The following is a 17,777-nucleotide window of genomic DNA, read 5'->3' on the forward strand; positions in this document are numbered from 1 at the left end:
CACACACAACACAGGTAACTTACAGTAACAGACATACAGTGTGTATGCACGCCCTCTTCACCCAGGCCCACACCCACAAACACACACATGCACGTGTATGCGCACACTACTCTCTCAGACTGGTTGCTATGGCAACATAATGCCGAGTCATCCGCCAAAACATGAAAATCTCAGACATTAACAGTAATGGAGAAGGAGGGCAGATGTAACTCCATTTTTAGTGCATGTTGTCAATCAACCACTGTCCACAGTTTAGATTGGAGCCGTTGTGCTGTTATAAAGCTTTTGGTAGGATTATGTGTTGATGTTAAAGCCAAGGAGTAAGACTCACACTGACTGTAAGCTAAACATACTTGGCTGAGAAGGACCATGGGCCAAAGCAGACTCCTGACCCTTAAATTCTTCAGTTTCAGTAAACGTTTATGTTTTTGGTTAAACTGAGACTAAGATTTGTTACCATTGTGTCATTTTCATCATGTAAATGGAGGGAGAATAAGCAGTATTGGCTCCAAATATCAGTTCAGAAAAATCAGCAGCACGTATCGGCCGATGATGTACCAGCTGTTGTAAAAAAAAAAAAAATAAATAAAAATAAAAGAAGAAGAAGAAGAAAATCGGTATCGGCCCTAAAAAATCCAGCAAGGTAAGTTAACTTAGCTGACTGCATGATGTTAGAACTTCGGAGTAGTGGAGAATGTCACCATTTGTCTGTCAAACTTTCCTATAGCTCATCAAGGACACTGAAGTTTTAAGTGTTCCTTAAAGTTACTCCTGTAAAAGTACATGTTACTGACATAACACATACAGCAGCAGAGCAACATGTGTTTCTGCTTTACGAATGTTGCCACTTAATCATGCATATTTGGCCTGTTTCCGAATTGGGATCCTTAACATGAACAATAAACAAACAGGAAGTCTAAAAATTTAGAGAATAAAACATAATATGTTAAAAACGAAACACTGCAACTTCTTTTGTTTTTAGATTGTGTGTACGTCTCAGACAGATGATAATAACAGTAATTTTGTTTGTTTTTATTCATTTTTTTCCCAAAATAGTGTGTACAAGTACTTTTTGAACATTTTGAGCTCATTTCAATAGCAATGACAACCATGATAGTTTTGGTCACAATAATCGTGATTTTCTTTTCTAATATATTTTTTTGGGATAAGCCTTTAATGGACAGTAAAGTGCACAGAAGACAGGACTTGAACCGGGGCACCTGCAGCGAGGACTGTACCCTCAACACACGGGGCAGGCGATATGAAATTTTCATCTCATTATACATCTCAGAGAGATGTAGGGACGGCTGTCAAGACACTGAACCCCCAGTGGCTCCCAATGCGTGGCACTGGTGTGTGAGGGTGTGAATGTGTGCATGCTTATGTGAGCGAATGAGTGGATGTGTCTGTGACTGTAAAAGTGCTTTGAGTGCCAACAGATAAAATCAAGACCATTTACCATAGATACAATTACTAATACGTAGTAGATACCACAGACATAATAAAGAGTATAAGAAACATCGCCGCCATCTTGCCTCCAGCAGCATCTACTACAGTACTGGAGCAATAAGCCAAAGCACTCTACAGTTCCCCTATAAAAATCAGTAACATCTATATTGGTTGTATTTAGTCGTTACAGTAGTTACTGTAATAATCTTTTCAATCACGGCTAGCTAATTAGGGCTAATTTCAGTGCTAGTCATAAAAGTTATGCTGTGAAACTTAAATCTATGAAACTTTATAGATCAGGTAGATGTAGATTAGAGCTGACATTATGAATATCAATGTAGAAATACACCTAGCGTGACTGGTAGAACGTTGACAAGAGTATTTTACACAGAGTGGCACAGACAGAACGATTCAATCCATCTTATGCACTAGTGAAATATTTCTCATGCCATATACTCGTTTCACCCACTTTAATATAGAATAACATGTTTTTTTACTTGGTTCAGAATAAATATGCTATATGATATAGGTTCAATCAGGACCACTTGGAGTTGAATTCAGTCAGAGTCTCAGGTAGGCTTCATGCTTTTTTACTTACAATAAATTCTGAAAACATATTTCATATGTATTGTATGTCTTGTACATGTTTTTCCTTCAAAGGGGAAACTTAGACTTAAAAAGACCTAAATTATTCACTAGGGAAAATAACCGGTCATAGTAGCTTAGTTGTTACACAAGCTGGATAGATATAAAATCAATTCTGTAGCGTTTGCTGTAGCATTCACTTAGGGAGCAGAACTGGAATTAAGTTAGTCTGCAGGAGAATGAGCTCCGTTGCCCCTCTAATGTTTTGGTGTACTCTTTATTATGTTTATGGTAGACACATTCTGCAGTCCCTCCTGGTAACATGTACTGGCTTAAGATGGACATACTCCGTAATACACGGAAGGGAGGTGAAGTCTTGCAGAATTCTTTTGAAAATGAAGTCAAACTCCAAATAAAAATAAATCACCATCTGCTGTAGTTAGAAAGACGTTGTTGTGAATTAATTTCCAATGCGCGAAAAAATATAATAATAATAATAATAATTAGCGAGATTTTAAAGGAATGTTGCGGTTTCCTCTTACCAAAATTGTGACGACAAGCAATCATAACGACAAATGAAATAGGTAGACAGGCTATATTTGGACATCGCAGTGTTATCCTTCATGACCTCTCCGCTAGAACTTCAAGTCAAACACGTTAGCACAGGAAGCTAACCAACGGTGTTGTAAATGGCACTTTCTTCCGACCGCTTTCATAATGGGTCGCGTGAGTTACAACGCATATTGTCAGGATTATTAAGCACCCAAGCCAACCGTGGCTCCTTAAACCAGGCTGCGGGTCACTGAATGACAACATGTGAATGCCAATATGGCAGGACATTAAAGTAGTGTTTATGAGTCTTACCCAGGCTGAAGCTTTAGCTCCTCTCAGACAAACCCTTAGCATGGTCTTTAGTGAGTTATTACTCAATTCCCAATGAACTTAACAAGCAGAAGATTAACTTTTGTTCTAACTCCCTTTGCGTCGCTCTTTTTCAGAGAGTGTAATGGCTCCTGCCACAGTGGAGATGGAGGGCGTTTGTCTTCTTCTTCTGCTGCTGCTAGTGCTTCTTCCTCTTCTTTTGGTGTCTCATTGGCGGTTGGCAAACAACGAATTGGTGTATTACCGCCACCAACTGGAATGGAGTGTGGAACAAAATGTTTACTATTCCTTCTCTCGCACACTGCAATCTATCAATGATGGGAATAACGGCGTTAAAATAAACTGCGTTACTAACGGCGTTATTTTTTCAGTAACTGAAAATTAAATGGGGCGCGTTATAAACTAATGCTGTCTGTTGTCATCCAACTTGGCTCTCAGCCATGGGAGCCGCAAAGCTGTTTCTGTTTGTTTTGTTTTGTTTTTTGGCGAGGAAAGGAGGAAGGGGCGAGACAACCGCATACGTGATGATTACTGGCTAAGGTGGAGTAGTTTTCGTGATAAGCAGATTAGAGGCAGTGTTCAGAAACACACAAACCACACACGCACACAACAGCTTCACACACACCCAACTAGCAGAGGTAAGCGTTGTGAGTGTGGAGGAAAAGTTGGCCTTTTCAAAGTGGAATTACAGGCATTATTCCAGTATCCTTGAGGTAAAAGGAAAAAACGTACATGTGAAGTGTACATTTTTGTGATGAAAAAATACTTTAAGTACAGTATAGTCCCTTTCACATTGCAGATATGATGTAACAGGCAGATACATCAGCGTCAGAGTGAAAAAGCTGGGTTGACAGGTTTTTCACACATACTGATGTATCTGCTTGTTACATTCTGATCAACGGCCTGACAGATGGTATTATTGTAGAAGCTTCAGCTCAAAAACAAGTTTTGGTCTACTCCCATAAAGACTGATCTCTGAAGGGCATAGATTTTTGTTTATTTTTTTTCAATCAAACAAATGGAAGTGTTTTGTTACACAATCATTAATGGAAGTGCATTGGTAAACAGCGACTGTGCGACTATGTTTATATACAACTTGTATAGCGGCCTCTCACACTTTTTAAACGATCATGGCAGCGCTCTGCATCCGAGAAAAGGAGGGATTTGGCAGAATTTATCAGGCACCGTGCAGGACACAGCGATTTTTTCTAATATTAGCAGCCTTTTGAAGGAGCAAGAGTTTGACCGGTCCATTCTTCAGGTCATCAACAAACTGCAACTTTATCTGCAATGAACGCGATGACGTATTGTAACGTGTAGATGGAAGGAAGCTTACCCACAGATGCTAGTAGCTTAGCTCTAGCATAAAATAAAGTTGCAAAGCAGGAGACGAGTGGGTGGGATTTCCACACGGAACATTTGTTAACAGATGCGGACCATACAAAGCCAGGTCACATGGCATATACTGTATCCCTCCCAGACAATACAAAGGTCATGGCTCGTCATCCTCCCTACCATCCACATTACTGAAGTCAAAGAGATCAACTGAGAGAGATGCAAGAGAGATAGCTGCAGTACTGAACGGCAAAACAAAGGGAGGCGCCACCTTGTGATGTAAACTGGTTGTGTTCTATGTGATACTTTGGCTCTTACAGTATGAGGGAGGAAAAAACAGGCATGCAGCTCTCACAGCGGGTAGTCCGACCGGACTTATGCCGATGTGAAAGCGCACCAAAGGCGAGTCGACCCAGGACTGAAAACGCCTACCAGTTGGGGTCTGAGATGCAATAAATATTAAAAGTTCTGTGTAAGTACATGTCATGCAATTCTACACTATGCAACTGGCTTGTGAAACCTGCTAAGAACAAAATCCAAATTTAAACAAAGTTTAAACATATTTAAACTTAAAGTACACAATAGTTACTTTCCCTGGTAACTAGTTACTTTTATAGTGGAGTAATTCAGTTACTAACTCAGTTACGTTTTGTTAGAAGGAACTAGTAACTATAACTAGTTTTTAAAAGTAACCTGCCCAACACTGCAATCTATTAAACAACTTTACACACAAACCTATAACACTCACTTCCTGAGTTCTGTTGTAGAATGTCTATCATGTCAAGTGGTACTTTAATGTTCCTGAGATGTGTTGTCAAATTCTGTCTTTCTACCTCACACTTCTGACAATGCAGTATTACATGTTCTATTGTTTCTCCTCCTCCATAATAGTCACAATTCCCAGTATTATGTTTTCCTATTATGAACAATGTACCATTAAGTGCAGTATGTCTCGATATTATTGTCTCTTCTCTTCTGTTCCTTCCTACGCATCTCATTTCTCCCACTTTTCTTTGTACTCTATAATACCACCGTTCGAATCAACCCACAGTATAAGGCTTTTAGAGCAGTTCTGCTGCCCCCCATTCGCTTTCTGTCAAACACCTTATTACATAAAAATGTTACTGCACTGCCAATTCTTTTCCTTGTAAAAACATCGTCTTTGTCTTATCAACTAAAAATTTAAAACCCCACTTATACAACCAGTCTTCCATTTCTGTGATAGCACCGTGCAGTTTCTGTATTACGAGTTCAAGGTTTCTCCCCCAATTCTAAATAGCCCCATCATCAGCAAAAAGTGAAACCCCCATAGTTCTTCCCTATTCTTACTTGAATAAATGTACTAAATAAAAATCCTTAATCCATCTAGAAATTTGAACTTTAATACCTAATTTGAAGAGTCACAACCTTTATTTTCACTATAATAGGTCTAGGTCTATAATTCCCTGGGTTAGTACAGTCTTTCCCTGGTTTGACACCCCCCAAGATGTCAGCAGGTGCATTGAAAGCCAACCTGACTACATCATAAATGACTATGACTTGCTCTGTGAAACACTGCTGGAACAGTTTTATGATCGTCTCTCCCAAACAGGTTTAACTGCTGCTCTCACAATCAAGCAGAGCAGAGAAGAGTCGCTTCATCAATACTACAACCGCGAGGCCTACTTCTGTTCCAGGAATGAACCAGGGATGGAGGAAGATCTGAATTTCAAAACTCTCTTTGTCCAAAACCTCCATCCCTCCATCAGCTATCATCTTGATGTTGCAGCTTGTCCACGCACCTCCACCAGCCACCACCTGCACGAGCTAGCTTCAATGGGGATTCAATGGGGAGATTCTGACTCTGGTTGTCTTCAACTGTCTTCAACTGCCATTTAAGTCACAACCGTTCAAAATTCAAGGGAAATTCCAAGCCTCCCTATTCCCACCAGAACAGATTTCCATGCCACCGGAATGGAAAGTACCACACTCATGGCTATAAGCAAAATGGCTGACGAAAATGTCATGATGTTGAACGGCATGAAGGCCAGCCCCCTGAACATGTTTCGTCTAATGTACACTTTGATTTTGATGACTAGACTCTTGAACACAATGACAACGAAGAAGAATTTGAAGTCATTCGACAATTGAATCACACCATGCATGAGAAGGAAAAGGAAGAAGCTGACTTCTTCCTTGAGTAGAGGACCTTGACTAGAGTACATGTGCTTCAGGAGCGCATGTAGCCCCAGAAATTTAGAACTTGTGTATGACAGTTAATCCCTTTCAATCTTATAAAGTACCAAGCAACTTAGGATCTCAACACATGTACCCAGCGGCATCATTTCAGTTTGGACAAGGTATGACAAGGATCACCCCGTCCTTGGAAGTCCGGCATTTATTTGAGCATCATAAATTTAAATGCAGCAATCTGATGTGATTTGAGAGCAAAATCAAGAAGCTTTAGACTATCGATTATCGCTATCAATATTATGGATTGGATTACACCAGTGGCGGCTGGCCACATAAGAGGGGGATACGTACAAAAAATATATATAAAAATATGTCATCTCATCTTCCGTACCGCTTAATCCTGCACTAGGGTCGCTGGGGTTGCCTATCCCAGCTGGCATTGGGCCAGAGGCGGGGTACACCCTGGACAAGTCGCCAGCCTATCGCAGGGCTAACACTGAAACATAGAACCATTCGCACTCACACACACACCTAGGGTCAATTGAGAGTCACCAATTAGCCTAACAAGCATGTCTTTGGAGGTGGGAGGAAGTCACCCAGATTCAGTACCCAGACACTGAAAACATCGTCCCAGCAGCAGAAAATGCCGCAAAAGTCTTGGTTAAAAAAAAGCCTGTGTGGCGTACCTGCGCAGTCAGTCAGGCAGAGGAGTGATGAAGAACTAAATGAGTGATCAGCAGCTTCCACCAAATTTGGTGAGGTCCTTACTTATCTGCCCGTTTGTGAGATGGACGATGGAGGGGAAAATCTGTGTCAAGTAGCTGGGACCCCACAAGCCCGATGTTATCATCAGCCAGCAGACCAAGAAGAGTTTTTGCCGTAGTTGGTTGGAGCCTAAGTTGTGGCTGACAGGCTGTGGAATGGTCAATGCACTTTTCTGTTTTCCCTGTAAGTGAAAAGTGGACACAGGACAAACCGACTTAAAGCACCGCTCCAAATGCATCCAAAAGCATGAACGATCAAGAGTTTATATGGAAAACTGCGTCAAGCTAGCTGTACCAGGAAAGATTAGCATAGCAATGCAGCTGGATGACAGACACCGCGTTGCGGTAAGACAACACAATGAAGAGGTCGATAAGAACACCAGGGTCATTGAGAAATTTGCCACTCAGAAAGCGGATGAGCAAAGTTCTTATACAAATAAGAACTATCCATCCACTCACTCGCATTACACTCACCTTAGAAACACAAGCAAACCTGTCTTTCTCTCTCTCACGCACTCACTCACTCACCGTTGATTTGTATAGATTCAGAACTACAATATTGTATTGTGTTTGATACCCTTTTATAAAGCAGGACTGGAGTCTTATACAATTGTAAATAGTTAATTTACTTTATCTGTTCAACTGGTGATTTTGAAAAGGAGATTAAATCTTGTTGAATTGTAGCCGTTGTCTGACTGTTGACTGTAATTCTTATATGATTGACCAGCCGCCACTGGATTATACTCAATACCCCACACAGGGGTTCATAATATAACTTTTTTTTCTATCAACAACTTCTATCAACAACAGAAGAATGAACCAAAATTTCCAGGCACACAATATATTTAATTTCTTTAATTAACTGTAATGTACTTACAACCACTAAATCATTTAAGATCTTACCTGTGTCCCTGTATCTGTCTTTCCTTTCTTACTGAAAAATATCTTTAATATCACTGACTTAGTCTTGATCTAGTGAAAGACAATTCACAAAATCAAAACATGCTTGCGTTGGCTATTGTTGTCAGAAAATGAATTGGAAAAGTCGTGAGAGACACGCTAATGTTGGTCACTTTTCAAATGGCAATTTCCATTCCAACACAACTCAGAGTCAAAGGCATCACTGAACATCAGTTTAAGGATTACAGTTTTTCTGCTAAATGATCCACAGTTAACATATTTATGGCCAATTCGCCAGCATTACAGTAGATCAACAACACAGTAAGTAGCCCCAGTGTTCTGCTTTCACAGCACCATGATTTCCCCACATAGGCTACTCTACATGGTAACAACAAAATTTCTTGTTAAAATCCGTCTGTGAATAATCTCTGAAGACAAATGAATAAGTGTTTGTCACTTGAAATACCTCTATCCTGTCCTAACTGCCATTTCCTTTGTGTAAACAAATTATTGCCAACGTGGGTTCATGTTTCTGTAGTCAAAATAAAGTCAATATCTGGAAACAAATTAAAATTTTCACTAAAATTGAGCTAAATGAGTGATAAGTTAGACAGGGGTGTTGTGGAAATATGAGGTTGGTGGAAATGATATAGAAGACTCAGATGACTTGCAGTGAAATAAGGTTTACTGATCAGGAGAAATGGTAACAGCTGTTCATGCATTGGGAGCCAGAACCATTCTGACAAGCCTCTCATGACAGGAGGAATATATAAGATGAGAATTTAGAGGTCAACCACTGGTTATCACCATCTGTGGTAATAGTCAGTCTATTCAGCCAACCTTGCAGACCCTGTTTTGACTATGGAAGGAACAATGTCTAGCCCAAAGAGACATGTTTAACATACTATACAGACCGGAAGCCTCAAAGGTTATGCAGGTAGGAACGAAAACCCAGTGGGAAAAACTTTCCTACCACTCCCTTATAATTTCAGAGATGGATGTTAAGACTCAAATCATGGGGCAGTGATCCTAGAGATTTGCATAAGAGCTTAACAGCCTGTCAATCAGAAATGCCTAGGAAGGAGAGGTTACTAGCACATCACTTCCAGCAATGTCTTTACCACATCTGTCCCTATCTACATCAAGGCACAATATTAGAAATGGTAGAATGATTAAATATTCTTATAATATAAAGTCACTAAATGATTAACAGTAATCAGAGTAAAACATCAGAAATAATAATCATTTTCATATAATCCAAACCAATTATGCATCATACATAATATTGTATATGAAATAATTATTCTATGTTAACAATCAAGTAAACTCACATACCTATATATAAAACTCATTTAAAGTTTAGTAAATTACTAATAAAATTACCCATTGAATCACCTGAATCAATCTGTTAAATCTGTTAAAAGTTAAAAGTAATCAAATAACTATGTAACACAAACTGTCTCCTTCTAAAACCCATCAGAAATCCATCCATCCAAGCAACCTAGGAGTCCCCATCAGACTCAAAAGGGGGAACCCATGGGTCAAAGACCTCTTTGTTCTCTCTACAGTCAGAATCATCTACTACTAAAGGAACTTGAGTTATCACCGCATGTGAAAGACGTCTAAAGAAAAACTTAATTGCTGTCACAATACAGTACACTTAATCAACACAACAAGTACAAGTACTAAAGCCGTAAAAGAATAAAGAATTTAGCTGGTTTCTTAAGCTGTGTGGCTTGGTCCGGTTTGATCTTCATCACCACTCTCTGAAGAAACTCAAAGGAATACTTCATGGCTTCTGGACACTCAAGATTCACACATTAGATGATGCCCATAAGCATGGCAAAGCTGCTTGGCACATCTTTAATGTTGTGAAGCACACCGGTCTCCTCAACCAAAACTGCCATATTGAAGACCTCATGTGGAAAGGCATCCTGTTGAGGACCTTCATAGCCAATCAGGAGGCCAAGGTGCATCCCCTTCATGGCTTCATCCAGAGTTTCAACATGAGCCTTAAAAAGCAGAAATAACTGTGAGTCAAGTACTGAACCAACATCAGTACTGATCATACCAAACACTACCAACACAACACCAAATATTAATCAATTCTGAAGATTTCAACCCTTTAAATGGCCTATCTCTCAATCTCACAATGGCAGAGGTATCAACAATTTTATTTTTAATGTGTTACAATGTATAAATTGTTCTCCTGAATAAAGTGAGATTCAACAAGAAAAAAAAATCAAAAACATTCAAACCTGACATATGATGCAACTTCCAATAATGCAGGGAGATGATTAAAAAAACAACAAAGAATTAAAATAATTGCAATACAGATATAGTCTTACATCACACATCCTGATGACGTCTGATGGATCTTCGCCTGATATGTAGTGTGGCAGTCCTTCTCCTCTCATTTGTGAGACACAAAGGAACATGTAGTAAGATGAAAATATTCTGGCAAACATAATAAATAGCAAGCATACAAAATGGTGCCTAATTTTATGCTCATCAGCTCCACTTACATTTTTCTCAAGGCATTTCAAAATTTCTTTGACTGACTGCTTCTTTCCAGACTTGGTTGCTGCTTTGTATACCTCCAGCAGTCTTGGGACCAGCCCATCAAGTCAATTGAGAAAAGATTCCAGAAGGTCTGTGGTGACAGTTCTCTCAATTCTGCCCTGATTTGAGGAGAGACACAGACAGCTAAAAAACATATCAGTCAAACATATTTCTGAATAGGACGCATTACAGTATCTGACAACATGCTTTCTGTCCCTTTGTGGAATGTTTTGTGATGATGAATTGTGACTGACTACCTGTCTCTCATGGAACAGAGCTGGCCATCTGGAAATGACGTCTGTGATGAATGGCTGATCTCCAATAATCTATTTTCTGCGCTGAGAAAATGTTACAACCATCAGATCTTCTACCAACTGGTGATCAGGCTACTTTTTCAGCATGTCAACCTCCAACAATTTATGCTTTTCCTCAATGCTTTCAGGACTCTGTCCTTGAGGTGGACCTGGGTAGTAGTTGACCTCACCCTTCTTTGACTTCTTTACATATCTTCCCTTTGCATTTCCTCCTTTTCTTTTGTTTATGACTACCTCAGGGCATCCTGCTGCACTCAACTTTTGCCGATAGTTGCCAAGCTTAAATTTCAGGCTATGAAACCAGGAGTACCATCTCTTTTCAGACCCTGGCTCCTTCAGACTGGGATGCTTCTCCACAAGTGCCTTGGCTACACTCTCATAGTGATGCCTCTGAGGATAAGCACTAATCTTCGACATACTGTCTGCAAGTGTGTCAAGGATATCCGTCTTTATACCTTTAGGAATCACCATCGCACCTTAGCATACCGACAATTTGCTTCTTGCAGCTGGAGCTCCACATCATGTAAGAACTGTGGTATTGGGAAGGGGTCAGGCCATTCGACAAAATCCCCACTAACAGATGGCAAGCTGCTTGTGTCTAATGTAGAATCTGAGACGTCATCAGCTGTGAACAATACTTTTAACGTTGCTCGCTCCACAGGTGTCACACCGTGGTGAGGGTGTCTTGTCTTGGGTTTGTTTTGTCCTGTCATTTCCTGTTTTATTTTGAAAGGTAATTCTCCTCTCGTTTCAGGTCACTTGCCCTTCCTCATGTGTCTCAGTCTGATTGCCCTAAGTGTTTCCACCTGTCCCCTATTTCCCTCCATGTGTTTAAGTAGTCTGTGTTCCTCTTGTCTTGTGCCAGAGTGTTATCGTCCTCGACCTGCACCCGAGCCTTGTTTTATGTCTACACCCACAGAAGTTGCCAAGTAAGCCAGTTATTCCTCTCGAAGAGGTTTTCCTCCATTTGGAGTGTTTTTGTGTTTTTCGATTTGTTTCTTTGATTTGAGTTTTTCCTCCTTCTGGAGAGTTTTTCGTTCTCAGTAGTCAGAGTTAGCGTCTAGGTTTTTTGTAGCCATTTGTTTGTCCCTCTGTGTGGGATCTCCGGAGAATCCAATAAAAGCCTTTTGTCATTGCATATCTCTGCATTCTGAGTCCTGCTTTGAGTCACGGCCTGACAGTTCCTGACAACAGGAAGTGGAGTATTTCATGGGAAATGGCAGCAAAGTGGGGCGGTTGTTGTTGTAATGTTACAATATTATGACAGTCCTCTCAGTTCCTTATTAGTTTTACAAACAAATTTCAAGGACTATTTGCACTGCGCAGTAATATTGCCGGCACACCGTTTCAAATGTTTAAAGAGATCCGGTCAAAATATTGTAACTCACTTTGCTGAGTTAAGTTGACACACTGAAATTTACATCTAACTGAAGTGACTTGCAAACCTGAGTTTTAATAATGATAACTCATAAAGTTGAGTAAAAACTTAATAACTCATTATGTTGAGTGGAAGTAAATTGTAGAAAGAAGTTATTATGACTAATTCAGATCCTTTTTTACAGTGTAGGGCCATGTGGTTCTGTAACGCTACAGTCTTCACCTCCTGTAACTCTTTATTAGTAGCTAGCATGGCTCAAGTTGAAGCATTAAGGTGTTTATCCAAAACCTTAGAAAGGGGGGAAATCTCCTTATGGGATACATTACACCATTAAAAGGAATTATCATACCGGCTATTTGTTGAAACCTGGAGATTTCTCTCTTCCATCCCTTTTGAGCAGGGCTGGGCAATTAATTTCTACAGGGGGCCGCATGAAAAATCTGAACTGTGTTGGAGGGCCAAACCAAACGATAACTTGAACGTTATTCTGCTCAATGTTAATTTTCTCCCATTGTAAAAAGCAGTAAATTATATATGTTGATAAGCTGCTACTGGTAATCAGAAACATAAGAATATCCTGTAAATAGAGTTTTGGTGTAGGTTGAAGAGGAAAATGAAACGCAATCGATCTGTAGTTTTGGATATAACGCATTGGAATGTTGGAAACTTTGTCCTCTTTGGAAAACTTCGGTGGATCATATAGCTACATGAATTATTTCCTGTATCTCAATAAATCTCAATAAATGTTTAACCCTTTAAGACCTGAATGTCTGTCTGCCCACAAAGAGAAGCTTCCTGTATTTGAATTACCGTAATCCCCGATGGATAATATTCAAGTTGCGCTTTCTAGAAAAAAATGCTGCCATTACGGTAATGATGACGCACTGCTGCTGTCGGCTGCAGGTTGAAGAGCAACGATCGTGGAGCCCCAGTAAGAGAGACTTGTTTGGAGGAATTTGTTGGTAAAAACAAAGTTAGTTATACCCTTGAGATGTCACGAAGGTCTTCCAGGCAAAGGCACAACTAACCAGTGTTCACTCACAATGAATACTGTCAATAGCGCAAACCACTGTGACTTACGGTAATTCAAAATCGGCCGCTTTGACGGATGCCAGCGATCCGTTAAGGCTTTTGAGGGTTAATAGATGGCAAGAAGCTGTTTCAATCTTACTTTTTTGTTGTTGACGAACTAAAAGTACCATGACATAAATAACACATTATGGCTCAAAATAAAAGCAACACAGTCGTATTGCATGCACAGTTCATCTGTGCTCATGACTGACGTACCGCGGGCCGGACGGGAATGCCCAAAGGGCCGTATGCGGCCCGCGGGCCGTAAAATGCCCAGGTCTGCTTTTGAGGATCATGCAACCAAGCTAACTCTGCTGTCTGTACTTCTCTTATCAAGGGCACAAGATAAGCTAAATAGCAAACACCCTGCAAAACAGAGTGTGGCATACAGCTGTAAGCTTTTTCTCCCCAGACTAAATACACTCCCTCAGGGAGCAAAGCTCTCTTAAGAGCAATATGCACAACAGAAACAACCACTGGTACCCAAATCTGCATCAAGATTGGAACCCAAACCCTGGAAACATGAAACGTTATGCAAAGCATCAATCTTTAAAGTAATATAGTGCGAACAATCCCTCAACGGCGTCAGCGCTGTTGAAATAGGAACGGACAAATTATGAATCATAATTTGTACACTTACAGCCGATGTGGATCCAAACCATGGGTGCACCTCTAACAATACATCAGTTAACACAGAGGGAGTGAAAGGCTCTGGTACACACTGTGGGCTCAGAGGAAATTCAGAACAGTTGGTTTGAGCTAAGATAAGTGACATTCTATATGTAAATGCTCCATCCATACAGAATTAATGCGGAGCAATTAGGCAAATAGTGTTTATTTATCTCATTCACTGCCATACCCACCACCCCTCGGTACCTAGAGTAGTCCAGCAGGTCCATAGGGTAGTAGTTTTCACCATCGTCCTCCAGTCGTGGGGTCAGCTTGTTCAAGTTCACTACCCGATAATCTGCCAGGGTAAACGGAATGGGGGCAAACATCGGAGAATACATAGATTTTGGCAAATTCTGACACAACCAACAATGTGATAGATTACGTTCCTGAGCATAATCCAACCTCAACTCCACAGCAGTGTTGTGAATGTTCTCAGAAGATGTCAGAGGTTTCTGAATGTTATCAGAAGTGTCATGTGAAGTATCCAATGTCTTCAACAGTTCCCCAGTAAATGTCTTTACCGTTTTCACCTTTGCAGAAGTGCTCCTCATCCAGATACTATTAGACTCACAGTCAGGATACGAGATGTCTGTCTCTGGGCAATGAAAGGATATTCCTTTCTCTGTATCTTTGTTATGGCTATCAGTCGTCGGGTGGGTCTCCTCAGTGACATCAGATCGAGCAGAGCAGCTAAGCATCAGGAGGAGAAGTAGAGGCCATATTACGTCTCTTTTGGCACCTCCCTGCTACTTGGGGCCAGCCAGCACCATGTTACATAAATCCATTCTGCTCTGCCTTCGACCTTTACTGCCGTTCTGGTCACCAGCAACACCTGGTCACCAGCAACACCTGGTATGGACCCTTCCACCTAGAGGAAAGAGAATCCTTTAATTTAATTAGTATATAATCACCACACTGAAATGGACAAAGTAGTTCCTCTGAGGGTTTCGGGAGCCTGCCAGAAACCTGTAAATGAAACTTTCCTAAGACCTCAGTCAAACATTTCACATACTCAGTCACACTGTAAAATCTTATTTGTTAATCATACTTAAAAATATCTAGGAGACCGATTGCCTTGAAAAAGGCAAGTAACATAAACTCAAAGTTTCAAGTTATGTTTACTTTGTATGTTCTAGTTGAGTTTACTTTTGTTGTATTAACTTAATTTGGTAAAGTTGTTCCACTTAAAAATGGCAGGTGAAATTAATTGTTCTTTCTAAGTCTTACCAACTCAAGTAGAACAAGTGAGGCTGACTTAACTGAACAGTTGTGTTAACTCAATAGAATCTAGGAAACCGACTGCCTTAAATAAATAAACACAACAAAGAATGATTAGTTTGCAGGATTATTGCTTATTTCAACAAAACTGCCATTGTGAGCTTCTTAAACCCAGGTCAGTGTTTGTGGAGAAATTCAATTATACAGTCAAAACATATCCAGTTTTAAGCCTTAAAAAATATCAGCTATAAAATAAAATATATAATATCAAATAATGTTTTTAAAAAAATCAAGAAATATTAAAACTTGATCTTTCTCACTGACAATTTCAATAGGGTTCTATGGCACATTTTTAATCAAGCTTTAGCCAACTTACAAACTAAATGAAACATTTCACACAAATGTCACACTATGTGCATTGAACTGTAATAAACAAGATTACACTGTAGCTTTTAACATTGTGCTACCTGTATTCTGCTGGCTGTAAACTAGTCAATCACATCACACATCAACATGTTAACAGGACAGATATCTTAACTCCATCATGTACAAAATCCTCTTATCATACTTCCAGTATGATGCCAGTGCTGGATGGTTCAAGATGTAGGGCATTTGGACCTGGCTGATGACTCTCTTCAGGTATAACAATCGCTACTCCAACAGGAACCTGTGTGAAATCCACAGTGGCATCTGAATCCTGCGTATACAAAGAAAAGTCAAAACTGAGGTTAAGATTTTGTCTTTGTGGTACAAAACCTTCAACATACCAAATAATACTTATGAAGCAGACTTGTTTCAGCCTGTGCAACAATCTCTGCAAGTGTCCTGCCAACATCTCCCTTTTTAGATTTGAAGATCTCAAGGAATTTTGGGGTAGGCCAGTCCAAGGATCTTTGCTTGCCGCTCTTGTGAATTCTGCAAAAACAGAAACAGAACACAATATTTTGTACCAAGTTAAGAAATTACTATCATATCTTGATGGTTGTTAATTATGTATTTCTTCAATATGCTTGTTTGCTTGGTGAATTTTTAAGTTTCTCCATTTGTTTTACTGTCCTGATAAAGCCAAATTTGGCCATCTCAGCCACGATCCAATGGAAAACGTTCGTTGTCGTTGTCTTTCCGAGAGGTCCTGTCCAACTCCCGCTGTATACTGTCTTCGCGAAACAAGGACAGAAAAGCCCTCACCTCCGGGTTGGTCCAGAACGACATTACTTTTCCAGTCATCATTTAAAAATATATCAACACGAAAGCAGGGTGGCAATGGTCGGCAATGGCACAGAGGCTGACTCGCGACCTGCAGGGTGCTGGTTCACGTGACGAACGAATCACTAACTGATTTGTTCGCATACTGGTGGTTCACATGGCGAATCAATTGAACGAATTATTTTAATGAACTGATTCGAGAAAAAAAAAAGTAAGATGTAGAATTAGATTTTACAGTGCATATAATCATCTGTCCACATTAGAGTGACTTTATGTGGGGTCAAAGGTGGGCTTGCTCCTGTGAACATAGGCCTACCCATTAACACCTCATGAGGGTTTAACCCTGTTGTGGCATTTGGTGTACTACGAATAGAATATAGTACAATCGGAAGTGCATCAGGTGTGGAAAATAAAACAAGTGTATATACATGTTAGCTTATATCAGGGAAAATATATAATGCATATTACCTCTATAACTAAAAGGTGTAGATTAAAACAGTATATAAGATAAGTAAGGGTGTGGGGGAATGTAGAAGGAGTGAACATGCGTGTGAAAAAGAGATTAGACCAATAGGACGAGATACCACTCGAAGGGACGTGACTAATCGCATAGCAACAGAACAGATGAGCAACGAAAATAGTTTAGAATGTTCTAGAACATGCAAAGATCAAAACATAAAGTAAGGCAGAGTTGTTACACAACGATATTATTAGACAAAAGAGGAAGTGCAGAAGGGCAAGAGACGTCTAGCTATATTATTAGACAAAAGAGGAAGGGCAAAAGGGCAGAAGATGTATAGTTACAAGAAAGAGGTGTTAAAAAACAGGAAGAACCCCTAGACTCGAGTAGCCAATCAGTGAGGAGAGATAAAATAAGTACTGTTCTAGATATGCCTGGTAACAGCTAAAACACACCCCTAGCAGAAGGGAGGCAACATAGTATATATTCAAGCATTTTACGGAGAATCAGCAGAATCACTGGGGAAATACCGACGCGTATTGTGATTCCCGCAGCTTTGCAAACTGTGAATAAAAACTCATACCTGACATCGCTGTCTCGTGACTCCTTTGTGCCACGCATCAACGGACTCGGGGAGGTGAAGGAAGCAACGAGCAGAAAACCTACTACACGGTGGTTAATTTTCACCTCAACACAGGCCACTTCAAACCTGTCATCATCATCATCTTTGTCAATTTCTCCTTAATGGTGGAATTCATCTTCTCCACCTGTCCTGAACTCTGGGAATGATAAGGAACATGTAACTGCCA

General features: G+C 40.1%; 1 protein-coding gene and 1 long non-coding RNA gene across 9 annotated transcripts in view; both read right to left on the reverse strand.

Moving 5' to 3' along the window:
* Nucleotides 1-3,093, reverse strand: part of immt (inner membrane protein, mitochondrial (mitofilin)) — a 57,076-nt gene extending 53,983 nt beyond the window's left edge. For both annotated transcript variants that reach the window (XM_047584369.1, XM_047584368.1), the window contains exon 1: nt 2,899-3,093. In XM_047584369.1, coding sequence (XP_047440325.1) covers nt 2,899-2,940 — 42 coding nt within the window. In that variant the 5' untranslated portion in view covers nt 2,941-3,093. The remainder of the gene's footprint in view (nt 1-2,898) is intronic.
* A 5,661-nt stretch (nt 3,094-8,754) lies between these two features.
* Nucleotides 8,755-17,284, reverse strand: LOC125007722. Of its 7 annotated transcripts, XR_007112780.1 has the most exons (8): nt 15,871-17,281; nt 14,487-14,952; nt 14,289-14,379; nt 14,053-14,133; nt 10,907-10,987; nt 10,613-10,768; nt 10,436-10,497; nt 8,755-10,099 (listed from the first exon to the last, which is right to left on the reverse strand). It is a non-coding gene; the product is annotated as an uncharacterized LOC125007722 (long non-coding RNA). The 7 variants fall into 7 exon arrangements; XR_007112777.1 differs by having other exon boundaries at nt 14,053-14,379; nt 15,871-17,283; XR_007112775.1 differs by having other exon boundaries at nt 14,053-14,952; nt 15,871-15,999; nt 16,093-17,282.
* Nucleotides 17,285-17,777: the final 493 nt, after the last annotated feature.

The sequence above is a fragment of the Mugil cephalus genome, chromosome 5, assembly GCF_022458985.1.
Source record: "Mugil cephalus isolate CIBA_MC_2020 chromosome 5, CIBA_Mcephalus_1.1, whole genome shotgun sequence".
NCBI classification, from domain to species: domain Eukaryota; kingdom Metazoa; phylum Chordata; class Actinopteri; order Mugiliformes; family Mugilidae; genus Mugil; species Mugil cephalus.